This window comes from Stegodyphus dumicola, chromosome 2, assembly GCF_044657685.1.
Source record: "Stegodyphus dumicola isolate Sdum_Otavi_A_Nest chromosome 2, ASM4465768v1".
Lineage (NCBI taxonomy): Eukaryota > Metazoa > Arthropoda > Arachnida > Araneae > Eresidae > Stegodyphus > Stegodyphus dumicola.
In genome coordinates this window covers 221,936,178-221,953,294 of record NC_140769.1, presented here as the reverse complement: position 1 = coordinate 221,953,294, position 17,117 = coordinate 221,936,178, and the positions used below count along the sequence as shown (strand labels likewise).

At 31.5% G+C, this 17,117-nt stretch overlaps 1 protein-coding gene across 3 annotated transcripts in view; it reads right to left on the bottom strand.

Annotated features, from left to right (window-relative positions):
- The window catches only part of LOC118205495 (DENN domain-containing protein 1A-like), a 117,575-nt gene that overhangs the window by 22,952 nt on the left and 77,506 nt on the right, over nt 1–17,117 (bottom strand). For 2 of the 3 annotated variants that reach the window (XM_085811799.1, XM_085811800.1), the window contains exons 19-20: nt 1,850–1,908; nt 1,017–1,227 (exon numbers count right to left, since the gene is read on the bottom strand). The exons of the other annotated variant lie outside the window; for it this stretch is intronic. In XM_085811799.1, coding sequence (XP_085667925.1) covers nt 1,017–1,227; nt 1,850–1,908 — 270 coding nt within the window. The remainder of the gene's footprint in view (nt 1–1,016; nt 1,228–1,849; nt 1,909–17,117) is intronic. 3 annotated transcript variants of the gene reach the window in all.

The window sequence follows — 17,117 nt, the reverse complement described above, 5'->3', positions numbered from 1 at the left end:
AAGTACCCAGAAATCTAGAGATTGTTTTTAAGATGTTAATAATAATAAAATGAATAATAAAAACAGTTCAATTATGGCAGATGTGTAATATAAAGTGAAAAAAAAACACGTATATTCACTTTACTAATGTACAGAATTACAAAGATACATCCAAACACAAAGAACACCCGAAAGTGGCAAGGGGAAAATGTAGGCATAAATGATACAGTTTTTGAAAAATGAAAGAACTTTTATTTAAAAACAGAGATATTTGACATGAAAAAACTGCGCATCTGCCAGCAAAATATTTTTGAGAATAAATTTTATGCTCTAAACCTACAGAGCAAAAACAAGTAAATACACTGCTTTTGAATATTTCCTGTGGAATGTTTTCCCTAAAATGAAACTCTATAGATCCCATACAACACATAAGCTCTGTTAACTATTATGGGAAAGACTTTTTCTTTTCTTTTTAATAGGAGCAGTAGCCATTTTTAGGCTTTCGTGAATAATAAACCCTATCCCAGTCTAGCAATTGGATCTGCTTCCGAGACTTTATCGGCATTTATATAGATTTTACGCTTTTTTAAAAGTGTTGTCATATTGCACTTGAACTAAATCAGAAAATGTGCATATTAAAAGGTAATTTTATTCCGTATTAATTTGCATTTGTTAACACTCTATTATCTATTACACAGCGCCAAATATTCCCCTGGCGGTGACTTTTGGAACTAATTTTTTTCGCGGAATCCTTCGTCCCCCGTCTTGTTTAATCTTCCTACAAAATGTGGCATCATTCTCGCAAGTAGATCGCGCTACAGAACACTGTGAGCACTGTCAGTTTAATTATGGCCACCCGTTATTTTAAGAGAAAAATATATGAGATTGTTTCAAGTTATAAATTAACTTTTCTCTAAACTAAGCATATATCAAACATTTAGATGCATTTTCCTCAATGCAAAGACATAAAAAATTTCTGACTTTGGCAAGGAAGTGATAACAGATCACAAAATCATCATTGCGAAACAATCACATACCGCTAAGTTTATGAGTTGAGGATCTGAAATGCTTGTCCTCGGCTGAGTTGAATTATTACACAGAGAGCATCGGCGAAAAATAAGCTCATGAAGATCACCCATCAAATCAGTATCAATGGGCTGGAATGATAACTGTGGACTATCTAATATACTTTTCTTTGTATCAGCGGAATCTGGATGAACATCTTCTGTTTCAAACAGTGTAGAATACCTGAAATGATAATAAAATATATTTATTAGAAACTATTTATATTAATACAATTGAAAAAAAAAAAAGATCATGTTCTTTAATTCAATCACTATTTTTCTTTTGTTTGTTAATCTAACAATGCACATATTTGGGCTTTTCCATTTCCAATGATAATAGAGCATATCAAATAAATAAATAACTGCCACCACACATATATACATACACAAAAATATGAAATATAATGTACAAGGTACATATGTAATACAAAAACTGAAATATCAAACATGAAATAAAACAGATTAACTGGTAAATGGCATTAAATATAAAAGAAAACCTCTAATATAAACACTTTTTCAACAAATTTACTTAAGCAAAACAAAAAGTAAAACTTCTTTATATCAGTAAAGTACTGTTATGGAAAGAGGCTCCGACAGTCTAAAAGGTGCATAAAACAAAAGATACTTGAAAAACTAAAAAAAATTACAGACAAGAAATGCTATATAAATAACACCTATATTGTAATTTAACGTTGATACAAAACCAATGCTACAACTATAACAAATTAGCAAAAAGATATAATTTTCAACAAGTTAAATAATGTATAAAAAATTTTTACAAAAGTATAAATCAGCATAATACTTACTGACTATTCTGATTATCTTTTGATTTTGATGCAACAAAATTTTCTTTTTTGTATACATTCTTAAAAAAGACAAAAATAAATAAATATAAGAAAGAGAAACCTTATTTATTCAAAAAACTATAATACATTTTTAAAATCAGTTTTATAAACTCAAAAAATAACAACATTTGCAATGTTTTTAAGCTGTGTAACAAATATAGTAAACCAAATGTGGTTACATTGAAGGAAATACAAATGCTCAGATTTGGGAAAAAACTGTATTTTACTCAATAATATTATGACAGTAACATATTATTTCAGGAATTGGCCACAAAAAGCATGACAGCCTTTGTCCCCCCAATTTTTTTGCAGTTTTTTTTCTCTGCAATTTTGGGCAAATGACTAAAGTTCTGTGAATATTTGATCAAGATTGACAATTCTCTTCTGTATCATTAGCCACACATAGATTTGAAAAGTATAGTCAAAAGTCTTTAATTGGCACACTCATAATACGGACCTCAAAGCTAAAAACTTTCTGCACATGCGCCGCGTTGACACATGTGCATAGGCGTTTACGTGTGTGCATAAGACCTTTTACGACTGCGCATATGCGTGTGCGCAAGCGCAGAATACATTTTCGTGTGTGCGTTTTATGTATAAGGGACGGTATAAGCTAAAATTATCTAATTATCTATTTCAGTTAATGTTGATAATTGCATTGTTCCTTAATCTTCGAATTGGATCCGGTTTATTATTTTTTGCAGACAGTAAGAGCAATTTTATAAAAGTAAACTTGAACTTTCGATTATGTCAAATAGAATTTCCGATTCTGAAGCTCCCAAAGGATCGTACAAAACGAAAGAATGTTTCGATGTCTATCAAACAAAAAGTGGAATTGTTGCAAAAAATGGATAAAGACATGAAGAATGTGACAGAGAGGTTAGTGAAAATGAAAAAATTTCGATTGACAAGTTAGTCGGTATTCTCGGCACAGCAATTACGGGACTTGAACAGCAGAACTTTGTAACTGAACAAGAAATTATGCCTGTTTATAGAATTAAAGAGAGAGTATTATCACATAAAACGAAGCAACTTAAACAACTTACATTAAAAGAAATGTTTAATAAAATAAACAAATAAATATTAGGCTCTTTTTTTGTAAATTTTGATACCCTTTAGATCATAATTGTTCTTTATTTCATAAATTACGGTTTCATATTTTTAATTTTATAATTTCTGCATGCCATCTTACCAGATTTAAACTGATGATCTATAATCCGGAATCGCCGAAGTCCCACCGAGTCCGGATTAACGACTTTTGACTGTATTACATTATAACATAAACAATACTGTAAGCATGAGAATTAAAATCTGTACTGTGAAATTCCTTATTAACTCTAATTAGTCATAGATCTTATCAAAGTTTACAAGGTTTAGCACATCTAGCGGCATCATAATTAATGTTATTAACCTTTGAGCATGCACACTGGGTCTAATGGACTTGCGTGATTAAACACACCTTTCTCAAAGCACGCCTATTTCAAGCAAGTTGTCGAGGTCCAGTGTAGTTGTGTTTTTATTTTTCAGAAATTTTTTTTGCTGGGGTTTTGCTGAGTGTTGCTTTTCATCGTATTGGATCTTTTAGAACCTATTCATATTACTATTACATAGCTGATTTGCGATAGTATAGAAAGCAGCAAACATGTCACTGGATTTGTCTTACAAGGAAGAAATGTTGCAAAAGTTATTAGATGTATCAACTGATGAAGTATGTATTGAAGAAAAGGAGGATAAAAGTGATTCTGAATACAAGAGTGAAAATGGCATAGATTGCTTTATTAGAAAACAATCATTAGAAACAGAAAAAGAAGGGGGGAAGAAAAAAAAAGGCTTAGTGTTTGCCAAGAGAAAAAGCACAGAAAAATGAATTATTGATTTTTGTAAAGAGATGTGGGGAAGCTGTAATAAGTGAAGATGATATAAAAGAAGTTTTTCATTGTGATGACAATGCTTTTCAATCATCAATCAATTAATGAATGGCAAAATCTATAGTATGGTTCTAGATCCAGAAAATACCGCTACCGATAGTAAAGAAAGTGACAGAGAACTTGCTGAAAATGAGAAAATTTCGATTGCAAGTTAGTTAGATTCTCAAAACAGCAGTTACAGAACTTCAACAATGTAACTAAACAAGAGATTATGTCTGTCTACAGAATTAGAAAAAGTATTAGCACAAAAAACGAAGCAGCTTAAACAATTTATATTGAAAGAAATGTTTAATAAGGTAAACAAATAAATGTTAAACTTTTTTTTTGTAAATTTTGATCATAAATACTTCATTGTTTCATAAATCACAATTTCATATTTTTAATTTCTACATGCCATCTTACTAGATTTAAACTGATGATCTAATATCCGGAAAAATTCCAAATCCAGAATCGCCGAAGTCCCGATTTCGGACTTTGTATTGTATTATATTTTTGATTAACACACTATAAAAGTTTCCTGATGTAATGTGTTATATTTGAAAAACATATTACAGGGTTCGTAGCCACATTTTAGTTAAAAAAATAAGCACCTATAAGCACTTGTCAAGCACATTTTAAGAAAAAAATAAATAAATAAAAATAAGCACCTGCCTAATTACATTATACACAACTGCATAAACTTAAAAGAAAAATTAGACTTGCAATTTAAAACATGAGCAATGCAATATTTATTTACTTCAACCATGGAAAACAATTAACTTTTTTAAAAAAATTTTAAATGAGAGTTCAATTTACAGAATTAGTTTACAATGAGAGAAAAAAAAAAGAAAACTATGCAGAACTAAACTATATTACAAGATTTAATGATGAAATTTTAGTTCAAATAATAATAATAAGCCATGTTAATTGTATTTGCTTGGCACCTAATAATAAATACAATTTATTTTTCCACTCATATTAATATTTAAATAATTTAACCTAAATCAAAATTCTGAACATTTTCTAAATTTTCATTGCATAACAGTTTTCCCTTAACATATATTCCAAGCAAAGTAATTTAAGTAAAAAAGAGGAACATTTCTGAAATCAGAAGACGGGAAATTGCTTCATGCAGTCATCCTTTAACAGTAAACTTAGCTAACCCGCATACTCGGAAATTGCCAAATATTCCGTATAGTCGAGCCTAACTGGAAAAAGAGGAGGGGGGGGAGAGAGATTGTAGCCGTTCTTTAGCTTTCTAAATAAATGATTTTGACATTTCGATATTGCATCATATAAAAATAGACCAACAGAACTGAGAAATATTCTGCTTAGAAAGCACAGTAAAACTCTTTTAAGTGTTCATAAATAAATCTCAGACTGAACATCAAAATTAATTATCTCTGCAAAATACCGCAAATGTTATTGCGCAATACATGCGATGTAATTTTTCCATATGTCATATTATGCAATCGGAATCGGAATCAACAGCTGCTGGTATTCCGAGAACAAAGAGCTAAATAAAGGAAAAGAAAGAGACTTACTAATCTGGGTTGTTTTTGATTCTAATTTTGAACAGACTGCGTTCAATTTCCGGAATAGAATCATTCTTCGCTTGGGTTGGGTAGACCACAAAACTTTTAGTCCTACTCAATCCAGATTGGACAGTAAGAGAAAAAAAAAAAAAAAAAAAAAAAGTCCACTGCTTCAATATTAGAGATTTTGCGGAGAAAGGGAAGAACCTCCCAACCTCTGTACTGTATAATGTATTGGGGGGGGGAAAAAAAAAAAAAAAAAAAAAATTATTCTGACTATTCGATTACTTTCCTTTTATTCAAGCCATTCCAAATATTATTCCTTAGAAAGCTAATCTGTGTAAAAATACAGTCAAAAGTCGTTAATCCGGACTCGTCGGGACTTCGGCAATTCCGGATTATAGATCATCAGTTTAAATCTGGTAAGATGGCATGCAGAAATTATAAAATTAAAAATATAAAACCGTAATTTATGAACTAAAGAACAATTACTAAGGGGTATCAAAATTTACAAAAAAAAAAAAAAAAAAAAAAAAAAAAAAGGAGCTTAATATTTATTTGTTTACTTTATTAAACATTTCTTTCAATGTAAGTTGCTTCGTTTTATGTGAGTAATTTAAATAAAAAAGATGGACATTTCTGAAATCAGAAGAAAGAAATTTGCTTCATGCAGTCATCTTTAACAGTAAAAGCTTAACTAACCCGCATACTTGGAAATTGGCGAATATTCAGACAGTTGAGCGTAACTTGAAGGAGCGGAGGGGGGGGGGGAGAGTAGACTGTAGCCGCTCTTTAGATTTTTCCGCTAAATAAATGCTTTTGACACTTCAATATGTGCATCATATAAAAATACACAAACGGAACTAAAAAATATTCTGCTTAGCAAGCACAGTAAAACTCTTTTAAGTGTTCATAAACAAATCTCGGACCGAACATCAAAATTAATTATCTCTGGAAAATATCGCAAACTTTATTGTGCAATACGTGCGCCATAATTCTTCCCTACCTGATATTATGCAATCGGAATCAACAACTGCTGGTATTGGGAGAATAAAGAACTAAATAACTGGGGTGTTTTTCATTCTAATTTTCAACAGACGGCGTTAAATTTCCGGAATAGAATCATTCTTCGCTTGGGTTGGTAGACCACAGAACTTTTAGTCCTATTCAATCCAGATTGGAAAGTGACCCCCCCCAAAAAAGGGGGTATCCGTTGCTTGTTTTACAGCGAACTGTAACAGTTTCAATATTCAAGATTTTGCGGAGAAAAAGGAGACCTCCCCACCTTCGTATCGTATAATATATTGGCCAAAAAAATGAAATTATTTTGACTATTCGATTACTTTCCCTTTATTTAAGCCATTCCGAATATTATTCCTTAGAAAGCTAATCTGTGTTAAAACACAACCATTTTTGGAAGTTTACTATACTTCAGCAGTTACTGCAACTATGTTAATAAACATTCATACATATGCTCATAATATAAGCATAACTATCATAATAAACACGAATATGAACTGACCAAGCAGAACGAGAATGCACATTTTTAAGATCTTGATAGAAATTGGGTGGGAGGAAAAGAATGCCGAATGCAGTGGAATTTTCTACTGCTTTCGCAATTCTTTGACCAATAGAATGACGGGCACCTGTCTGTACTCTTCGTGCACACCAAAGGTTATGTTAATACAGAGAAAGGGGGAAAAGCTATTTCCGGGAGTATGACTCACCATCTGACATTCCATATTAGGAAGAAAAGTTGCTTAGTTTCGGCTTTGGTACGGGGAAAAAATAACGCGTTCATTAAAAAAAAAAAAAAAAAAAGCAAAGCACTAAAAGCAAAAAATAAGCACTAAAAACAAAAAAATACAGGCTTTAAAGAAAAAGCAAGCACCTATAAGGGCCTTTATATTTTATTTTCAAATATAAGGACTTATAAGCACTTATAAGGACTGCTACGAACCCTGTATAAGCATAACGATCATAACAAACACGAACTGACCACACGGAAAGAGAATGCAAATTATTAAAATCTTGATAGAAATTCAAACGTGTGTAGTATTTGGGTGGGAGGAAAAGAATACCGAATGTACCGGAATTTTCTACGGTTTTTGCAATTTTTTGACGAAGAATAGAACGATGCTCACCTGTCTATACTCTTGTGCGCACCATAGGTTACATTAATGCAGAGAAAGGGGAAAAAGCTATTCCGGGAGTATGATTCACCATCTGATGCTCCATATAAGGAAGAAAAGTTGTTTATTTAGTTTTGGCTTTGGTACAGGGCGTTCAAAAAAAAAAAAAAAAAAAAAAAAAAAAAAAAAAAGAGCACTAAAATAAAAAAAAAATAAGCACTAAAAACAAAAAAATAAGGGCTTCAAAGAAAAAGTAAGCACCTATAAGGGCCTTTATATTTTATTTTCAAATATAAGGACTTATAAGCACTTGTAAGGACCGCTACGAACCCTGTATTATTACATTAATAGACCATAATTAGTTTGTATTCATTTGGATATACACAGTCATAGACTCCAACTACTACGGATTCTCCGTAGTTTCTACGGAAATTCATGAAAAACTACGAGCTACGAAAAGTATGGAAAAAACTACGGATTTTACAGAAACAAGAGCAGGAGAACCAGTACGCAAAACGGAACCAACTAATTCATCCGATGATTGGCTGAATACTCGTGTTATCATATATCACGTGTTGAGTGCGTTCCTAGTTTTGAAGAATTAGCCAATCGTAGATCAGTAACTCCAACCGTTAACGACTTATCAACAGTTCCACCCAATTGTCTGTCTCCCAGGTTCCTCGCTGATGCGTGTTTAGGCTGCATTCGGCTGCATTGTGTAGTTTACGGCGAGAGCTTTGCGTGTGTCTTGTGAACTGTGAATCAGGTGAAAGATTTTTAATCATAATGCTGCCTCGAACGAAGAAGCCAAAATTATCAAAGCAGAAGTTTAAAGATTCATATTCTTCAGAATTTCCATGCATTAAAGCGTCCGAAATTTCTGTGAATCACGCACATTGCAGTGTATGCAACAAAGACTTCTCGGTTGCTCATGGCGGAAAAGATGACTGTAAACGGCATGTGTTTTCTCAAAAGCATATAGAACTTGGCACCGTAAAATCTAAAGAAATAACAAATTTCTTAATAAAAGATGATGAAACAGATCCTATAAAAGCCGAATGCTATTTTGTTCGTTTTTTAATTGAACATAATCTACCGCTTTCTGTTTCGGATCATTCCAAAGAGCTTTTCAAAGCAATGTTTCCGGATTCTGCCATAGCAAAAAAATTTGGCTGTGGTCATACCAAAACTGCTGCTATTGTGAAAACGCTTGCAGAAAATACTGTTGCTGATATTATAAAATCAGTGTGCAGTACATCATTTTCTCTAAGTACTGATGGAAGTAATGATAACAATGATAAAAAACTGTACCCATTGGTTATAACATACTACAGTAAAGAAAAGGGAGTGATAATTACTTCATTGATTTCTATTTTAGAATGCACGAATAATACAGGAGAAGGTATTTTTAATTGTATAAATGAAAACTTTAAAAACAAAGGTTTAGAATGGAAAAATTGCTTATCATTTTCTTCAGATAATGCTAGTAATATGATTGGAAAGTTTAAAGGTGTAGCATCATTTATCAAAATGCATCAACCAAGTATAATCACCCGAGGTTGTCAGTGCCACCTCTTGCATATAGCTGCAAAAAAAGCTACTGAAAAATTAATTGGCTCAGAAATTGAAATGTTGATAATAGATATATATTTTTACTTGGAGAAAAGTTCGAAACGGAAGCATAGCTTCAAAGTTGCTCAACAAATTTTGGGACAGAATGCAAAATCTCATAAAATTTTGAAATATTGCAGTACGAGATGGTTGTCTCTTTTAGAATCTATAACAAGGATTTTGGAACAGTGGGATGCTGTGATAAATATATAACTATATTTAAAAAATGCCAAGTTGAATGAAAGTGAAGTGAAATCATTTTTCAATTCTGTGCGAGCTTTTTTTGTAACTGCATGTTCATATATAATTGATAAATTCCCATTGAGTGATCCATTTCTAAAACATGCTGAAGTTGCTGACATCAACTTGAGAACTGAAGTCTCATTTTCATCTGTTCTTTACTTGATGAATACTTTTCCATCCATTATTGATGAAAAATGTCTTAAATCAAGTAGATGATTTGAAAGAAATTGTAGATTTGCGTATTGATATAGCATGGAGAGAAATTGCCAAATTAAAAAATATGAATGGGTGTATTAAATACAAAGTATTGCCTTCTGTAATGCTTGCTGTCTTAATAATACCTCATTCAAATGCAGCTTGCGAAAGAATTTTTTCTATTGTTAAAAAAAATCAGACGGAATTTCGACCAAATTTAGGTCTTAAAACTCTTGAAGCAGTTTTGATTGAAAAAATAAATATGCAGGCAAATGAAGAACTGTGTTATAAAAAAACATTCTCAAAATCAGAACTTAAGCTTGCTAATCATGCTACATATAAATCTTTGCATTCATAAATTATGCGTATTTTGTTTAATACTTATATGTATCATTCTTGGTTATTTAAATTTTATTTCCCTGTAGAAATCATATCCAGAATAAAGATATGATTTATAGCTTCTGATTTTTTCTATGATTAGTAGTGATTTGAAGTACTTTTTATTAGTGAATGTTTGAGGAGTTAAAAGAAAATTTCTAATTAAATGTGCATATAATTTACAAGGTATATTTTTAATTATTCAGTTTTATATGTATATGGATTTTAAATGTAATAAAATTGATTACAATTAATTATTAATTTAAAATTAATGAATGGTTAATTACAACATACGCTACGCACACATTTTCAAAGTTGTAAAAATGTCGTTCGCGCATTGACTACTGACAAGGTTTGCTGAAGGTTGGAGTCTATGCACAGTTCTCTCTATTATTAAATAATGCAGAATTTGTATGTACACTGCTCAAAAAAAAAAAAAAAAGGGGGGGGGACAGTCCTATATCTCCCGATCTACAAAATTAAAATCGCGTTCTTCATGTCTCGAAAGCGCGACTTAGGATATATATTAGATTTATATATAGTACTATTCTAACATAGGTATTTTGACACAAAATCGGACTTTTTCTGAAATAACATACCAATTTTTTTACATATTTCGATTCTACGACTCAAATTACGCCTAAATATGAAATTTTGTAAAATTTGGAGTGAAATTTACGGAGAAATTCACAAATTTATGTTGGCACTTTTTTGTCAGTTTGCACCAAGAATACTTTACTTGGCGAACTTCTTAATATATGGCAACCTAGTTTCCTTTCCCGTGAGAGGAAAAAAAGTCACCATCGTTCCTTTTTTCCAAATAATATTCTTTATATTATATTTTTAATTATACCTTATTATTTTAAGTAATTTTTTCTTTTTCGAATTTCATTTTAATTATTTAAGTTGCACTTTTTTTTTTTCGAATAACTGTTTTTAAATTTTTTTTTTTTCAAATAGTTTTCTTTATATATATTTTTCGTCATAGTTATTATTTTAGGTCATTTTTAAATTTTTATACTTTTATTTTAATTGTTTGTGTTGCATTGTCTCTTCAGATAATTGTTTTAAAATTTTCTATTTATTCCTTCGAACTGAGCATTTTACATATATTTATTAATATCAATTTTCCAGAATTTGATTTTATTTATTTGAACTGCGTTTCTTTCGGAAGAATACTTTGTAACCCAGACTACGATGCGTTTGAAAACTGCATACTATATTAAAAGAGAAAATACAGTAAAGCACAGTTTTACACGTCTTTCAATGTTCCGTTCAGAAAAAATATATATAAATAAGAGAGATGTATAACTGATATTTTAACTTAGGATGACTTGCATACACTGCTTTAAACAGTTTTATCATTGTGGCCATTGCTTTACACAATTTTATCCTACATTTGGTTTCTTAAAATGTTATTCATATTGTAGTCAAATATTTTATTTTTGAAATCGCAAGAATCAAATATCATAAGATTGAAAAGTTTTCAATTTAAAAAATACGAATACTAAATTTTACGAAAAAAATTATTTTTCTTCTCTTTTTCTTTAAGCATTCTGAAAGTATATCGAAAAGTTGGATACTTTTCGAAACATTTTGGTATTTCTGACAATCATTTTAAATAAAGTTATCGCCTTCCATTTCATAAAGGTCCACAAACGGCCGAGCGGTAAAGTTGCTGAACACTGGTAGTTCACTCCAGGGTTCGAACCCCGGTAAACGGGCTGGTTGCATGGGCGTTTTCGTGGAATTTCTCATGTGTACAGCGTATGACAGCTGGTTTCCCTTAGAAAGTTCTTCACGAAGTATTTCGTCAGAGCCTTTATCAGTCTTTAGAGGCTAAACATTTTCAAGGTATGAGATGAAAGGAAAGACTGGTTTCATCAAAAGGTTTTGGTTTATTTTATTATGACAAAGCACACTACGGCTATCTGCCTAAGGGGAGGGATGCCTTCCTGGAGGACTTTCTAAGGGAAACTGGCTCGCGTACACGTTACACATGGGGAAAACCACGAAAACGCCCATGCAGCCAGCCCGTTCGCGGGATTTGAACCTCGGACCGAACTACCAGTGTTCAGCGACTTTACCGCTCGGCCGCTGTTTCATCAGGAAGGGAAAAAAAAAAACATCTTTAGGTGACATCCACATACATCACTGGATAAACTCCTGAATCTTCAAATAATTCGACTGAGAAAATCATGGGATTCACCATTTATGATACGATATGATGTTCTATAACATAATTTACACAACCATATAGTTTAAAACCAGTCGCTCTTCACTTTAATCTGCAATGATGTCGTTTTGTCTTTTCTGTTAACACAAGCTCAATTGATGGTATTTGCTGTTGTACACGTCCAAGTGTTTTTCTCTTTGAACACCTAAATTCTTTGAAGTATCCTGAAAGTACATTCGAAAGCGTCCAACTTTTTGAACATCTTGGTATGTCTGACAGCCAAATTTCCCTGCAAATTTTTGCTTACTTTTCTCCCTAATTTTCTTCTTTCCTTCTACAGTTATTTTCAGTGCTCACACAAGAAAATTAAGATTTTTCAACTGCTAGACTTCCATACATTTTGCATTCTTGTCAATTTTTTAAAATATCAATTATATGAATTGCGGTTCAGCTAACGAAAGCTTTTCATTTTCTAGTCATTTCAGCTATAAATAAAGTTTAAAGCGAAGTCCAAAGGATAAATATTTTAATTAAAAGATTTTTGCTAAATGACAAAGAAATAAAACAGTCCAGCAGGGTTTATTCTGTACCACCGAGTAACCCGATTCTTATATCGGCTGAAACAATCTAAATCATACTAAAAATCATGTTTTTTTTATACAGTCTATAACGCGAGAGAAAAATTAGCTTCTTAAAACATTCTTTCTAAGAGGATTAATATATAAGATTATATTTTTATATATATTTTTAAAGCTGGGACTTGAACCAAACTGTCAGTCATTTAAAGCTTTAAAATCTTTAATCTTTTAAAAACTTTAATCTTTTTACATGGTGGTTATAATCCACTTTGAAATGGTCATAAAAGGAAAACTACCGGACCAAATGTTATCAAACTTGGGAATCGTGTAAAGGAGGTTATGGGAATTTATTTTTGGCGGAAAAAAATGAGTTCAAAAACTCACCATCAGGGGAAAAATGGCGCTGTATACAATATTGTTAAATGAAATAAGACACAAAAACATCTGTTTAAAATGTGTTTAATATTTTCCGAAACGTGTTACAAAGCATGTTCAAGGTAGCGTCCAGCATTTTCCGAAAGCAAGTTAAATCATGTTACTGCATTCTCAACAGCAGCTCTTAGCATATCAGGAGGAATGTTACGGACATGTGAGTATACCACATTTTTCATTTCTGCTAAATGTTTTAGATTATCATCATTAACAGTGCTTTTGAGATAACCCCATAGCCAAAAGTCACAGAGGTTGAGGTCTGGTGGGAAGAGGGCAAGTGTTGGCCTATAAGACGTTCATTCGTGAAATGTTGCCTAAGTAACTATGCGACACTCTTGAGGTGGTGCCCAGCTCTGCATAAAAATCGTAGTATCTAAAATGCCACATTACTGCAGTTCATATATCACGAAACATTTTAATATTGACTCTAAGTGAGCTGCAATCGCAGTGGTCCAGCTGTCGACTGCTCTTCAGAAAAAAATGGTTCTGTTATAAAACTAGCTGTCATTCAACAGTAAACGGTGTGAAATGACTGTTATGCAATCGAATGCAGTAGGAGAATGCAATGGAACTAGATAGATAACATGAGAGATTTCTTTGGCCCAAATCGATTAAAAGAGTTTTGAATCGGTATCTTCATGTTTTAATGCCGAATTCAGGCTTAAAAAATTACAAATTAGCGATCTGTAAGAAAACGATTTCCAGATTGTACGCACTTGTGAGAGTGATTTGCGATCTCACATTTTGTAATCGCTAATTCGTGGTTTTCACGGACGAAATTCTCACTTACAGGAATGGCGCACTAGACATTTATCGAATTTAACGTCTTTAAATGGTAATTTGCCTACTTCAAAGTTTCTTAAGGGTATACAACATATTAAACCCGTTTAACAAAAGGTTAAGTTAGATTCCGACCCATATTTCGTTTAACAATATTGCATACAGCGCCATTTCCCCCCCTGGTGGTGAGATTTCGAACTTCCTTTTTTTCGCGGCAAATAAATTCCCATGACCTCCTTTACACGATTTCCAAGTTTGATAACATTTGATCCAGTAGTTTTCCTTTTATGACCGTTTCAATGTGGAACTTTAATTATAACCACTCTGTATATTATTAAATTTTAATTTGAAGCTATGTGTTATATGTATACCATGCGTAAAATTTTCGCTTTTATGGAAAAATAAAAAATCGAAGCAAATATACTTAGTATAATGGACCAAAACTGAAAACATTTCCCCTCCCTCCGAAAATAAAATATTGAAATTCGAACTTGAATTTATTGGGTTATCCAAATATTTAATTTGACTTATCTTCTAAGTGCTAGTTCCGACAACAGTTCCGTCAAAAATTCCGAATTACTTAAGCTAAAGTAAAAGATTTAGTATATATTCACTGTATGTTAATAAAGTAATCAGAGTGTAATAAAATAGATTATAGAATTTACGCTGATGTAACTTTTTGTCTGACAGCACAACATGTAATGGAAGAGAAGGTTTGTAGAGATCTGTTTTTGACATGCCTCTAAAAGTAGATGTCATATTAATTTTGTCTCTTCAATGTCAAAAACTCCTTTGAGAGGCAACTTTAGTTTTTGGGAAAGAAAAAAAATCACAAGAAGACAAATTTGAAGAACATGCAGGACGATTGAGTACACATACTTATTTTCGGAACACAAGTGGTTCTCCGACTGGTTATTGAATAATGAAAAGATGCATTGTCATGCAATACAAAACATTTGGAATACGTTTTCTGGCTGAATAACCTAAGATTAAAAGTCATCTGCTTAATTCACATCCATTTACAAGTCAACTACTCGGGCAATTGCAGAATCGTTTTGATCCTGAGCTTGTAAGACAAACCTAATATCACTGGATTTAAACACTTCTTTAATCTTCCAAGAACGTTCCTTCTTTAGCTCATATTCCAAGAATATTAAGTGAATACAATTATTGCCAAAGAAATTGAATATTCATTTGCACTACGCCTGGTAGTTTACTAACGAGTTAACAAAACTTCTGCTTTTTGTGTCTAATACAACAATATTTTAAATATTTACAAATAAAATATTAAATTGGAGATTTAATTGGAGCCTCATCAGTTGCCTAGCATTTTAAAAAAAAGATTGTTAAATACTAATTGTTTGCTGCTCAGTCTAACCCAGGCTGCATGGTTGGTTTTCGTAGTTTTTAGGTTCTCTTTACAAAGATTCTCTATGAAAGCATCTTAATCAAATAGCTTCCATGTTCTTTCTGTGTTCCAATAACCAACTATCCTAGTTTAAGCGCGATTTCCAAGTGAAGTTACTAGTAAAATCCGAATACTCATTAAAAATCATGTAGTTAGCCAATCGGGAGTAACATGAAAGATACGGCACCAATAATTGAAATGTTGTTACAGTACACTGTTTCTTAACTTAGATGGTCATTCCTTAATTAAATAGCTCACCAACGGCCGAGCGGTAAAGACGCTGAACACTGGTAGTTCAGTCCGAGGTTCGAATCCCGCGAACGGGCTGTCCGCATGGGCGGTTTCGTGGTTTTCCCCATGTGCAACGTGTATACGAGCCAGTTTCCCTTAGAAAGTCCTCCACGAAGGCATCCCTCCCTTTAGGCAGATAGCCCTCGTGTGCTTTGCCATAATTAAATAATCCAATCCAATCCTTAATTAAATATAATTGATTTGTAACTTCTACTAGAATTGACGGTAAGAATTGAAGTGGAAATAAGTAATATGGTGTGCAATCTTGATTAATATAAAATTAAAAATATTTGCATAGAAAAATGTTTGCATTCAGACAGAAAGTTTTTTGAAATATTTTCAATTACTTTATAAGAAGGATTTATTAATAACCGTAATAATTACTTATTATATTACTGATGATTAGGATTCAGTTCTTGACAATTACATTCTAAATTAGAATTTTAAGGATATAATGAAAATACGCTACGCACAAAAATACATTTTAGGAAAAAAAATGAGTTGATTTTTTATGTTTTAAAACTTCTTAAATTCATTTAGTAAACATCGTATCCTCGTTGTTTATTGAATCCAGAATGTTGGTGTCGTTTATATATTAATTATTCTTACTTGTCCACAGAATTTGCTGACTTATCCAGCCATTAAGTAGCTGCAGATCATTTCTACATAACCATTGAACTTCCATTAATTCAGTCTCTAGACGGTTGTATGTTTATATCATAATTTGACTTTTATAAAAAATGATTATTCTAAATATTATGTTTCTATAAAAATATATTGTGCTTTAAAAATACGGATGATAGTATCAGCTGCTCTTTCAGCCACTTCAAAAGCAACAGTTTCTTTAGAAATAAATTATGCAGTTAATGTCATAAAATTCAAATAAATATCAAACGAAAATTCTCAGTTTTAGACAATTCGATTTAAACGAAGTAAAGTAGCAGACGATAAAACGCCGAAGGTAAAAATTCACTCTTAAAAAAACTTACTCTTAATTTTTTTAAAAAAAGAAAATATACGAGAGAAATTAAAAAAAAATAGTTAAAAATTTGAATAATATCATCTATAATTTAAAAAATAGCCTTTCATATAGTATTAATAAATATTTATTACACATCATTGAGGGAAAAAATGTCATATAATTAATTCTCCGTAAAATTTTGCTTGAAGTTTAAGGTTAAAAATAGCTGTGGCAAACAGCTATTTTTGTAACACAAAATTTTAACATCTGTAACACAATATTTTGTAAACAGTGTAACAAAAATCCATAGACCACATTTGGCGTTATTATCGCTCAAAAAAAAGATGCCAAATTTCAAAACGCGAAATTATGTAAATTCATGTATATCTTAGAAAATTTTGAATAAAAAAGTCTAATTTTTTGCAGATATGCTTAAAAATACACCTACTTTAAGATGATGGTAAAAATTTTATAGGTTATAATTCAAAATTTTTTTCGAAAAATCTATAGAAATTATTTAAAAATAGAAATTTAAAAAATAAAACGCAAAAAATGGGTAAATTTTATTTGGAATGAACCAAAATTTCGAAATGTGAGAGAAA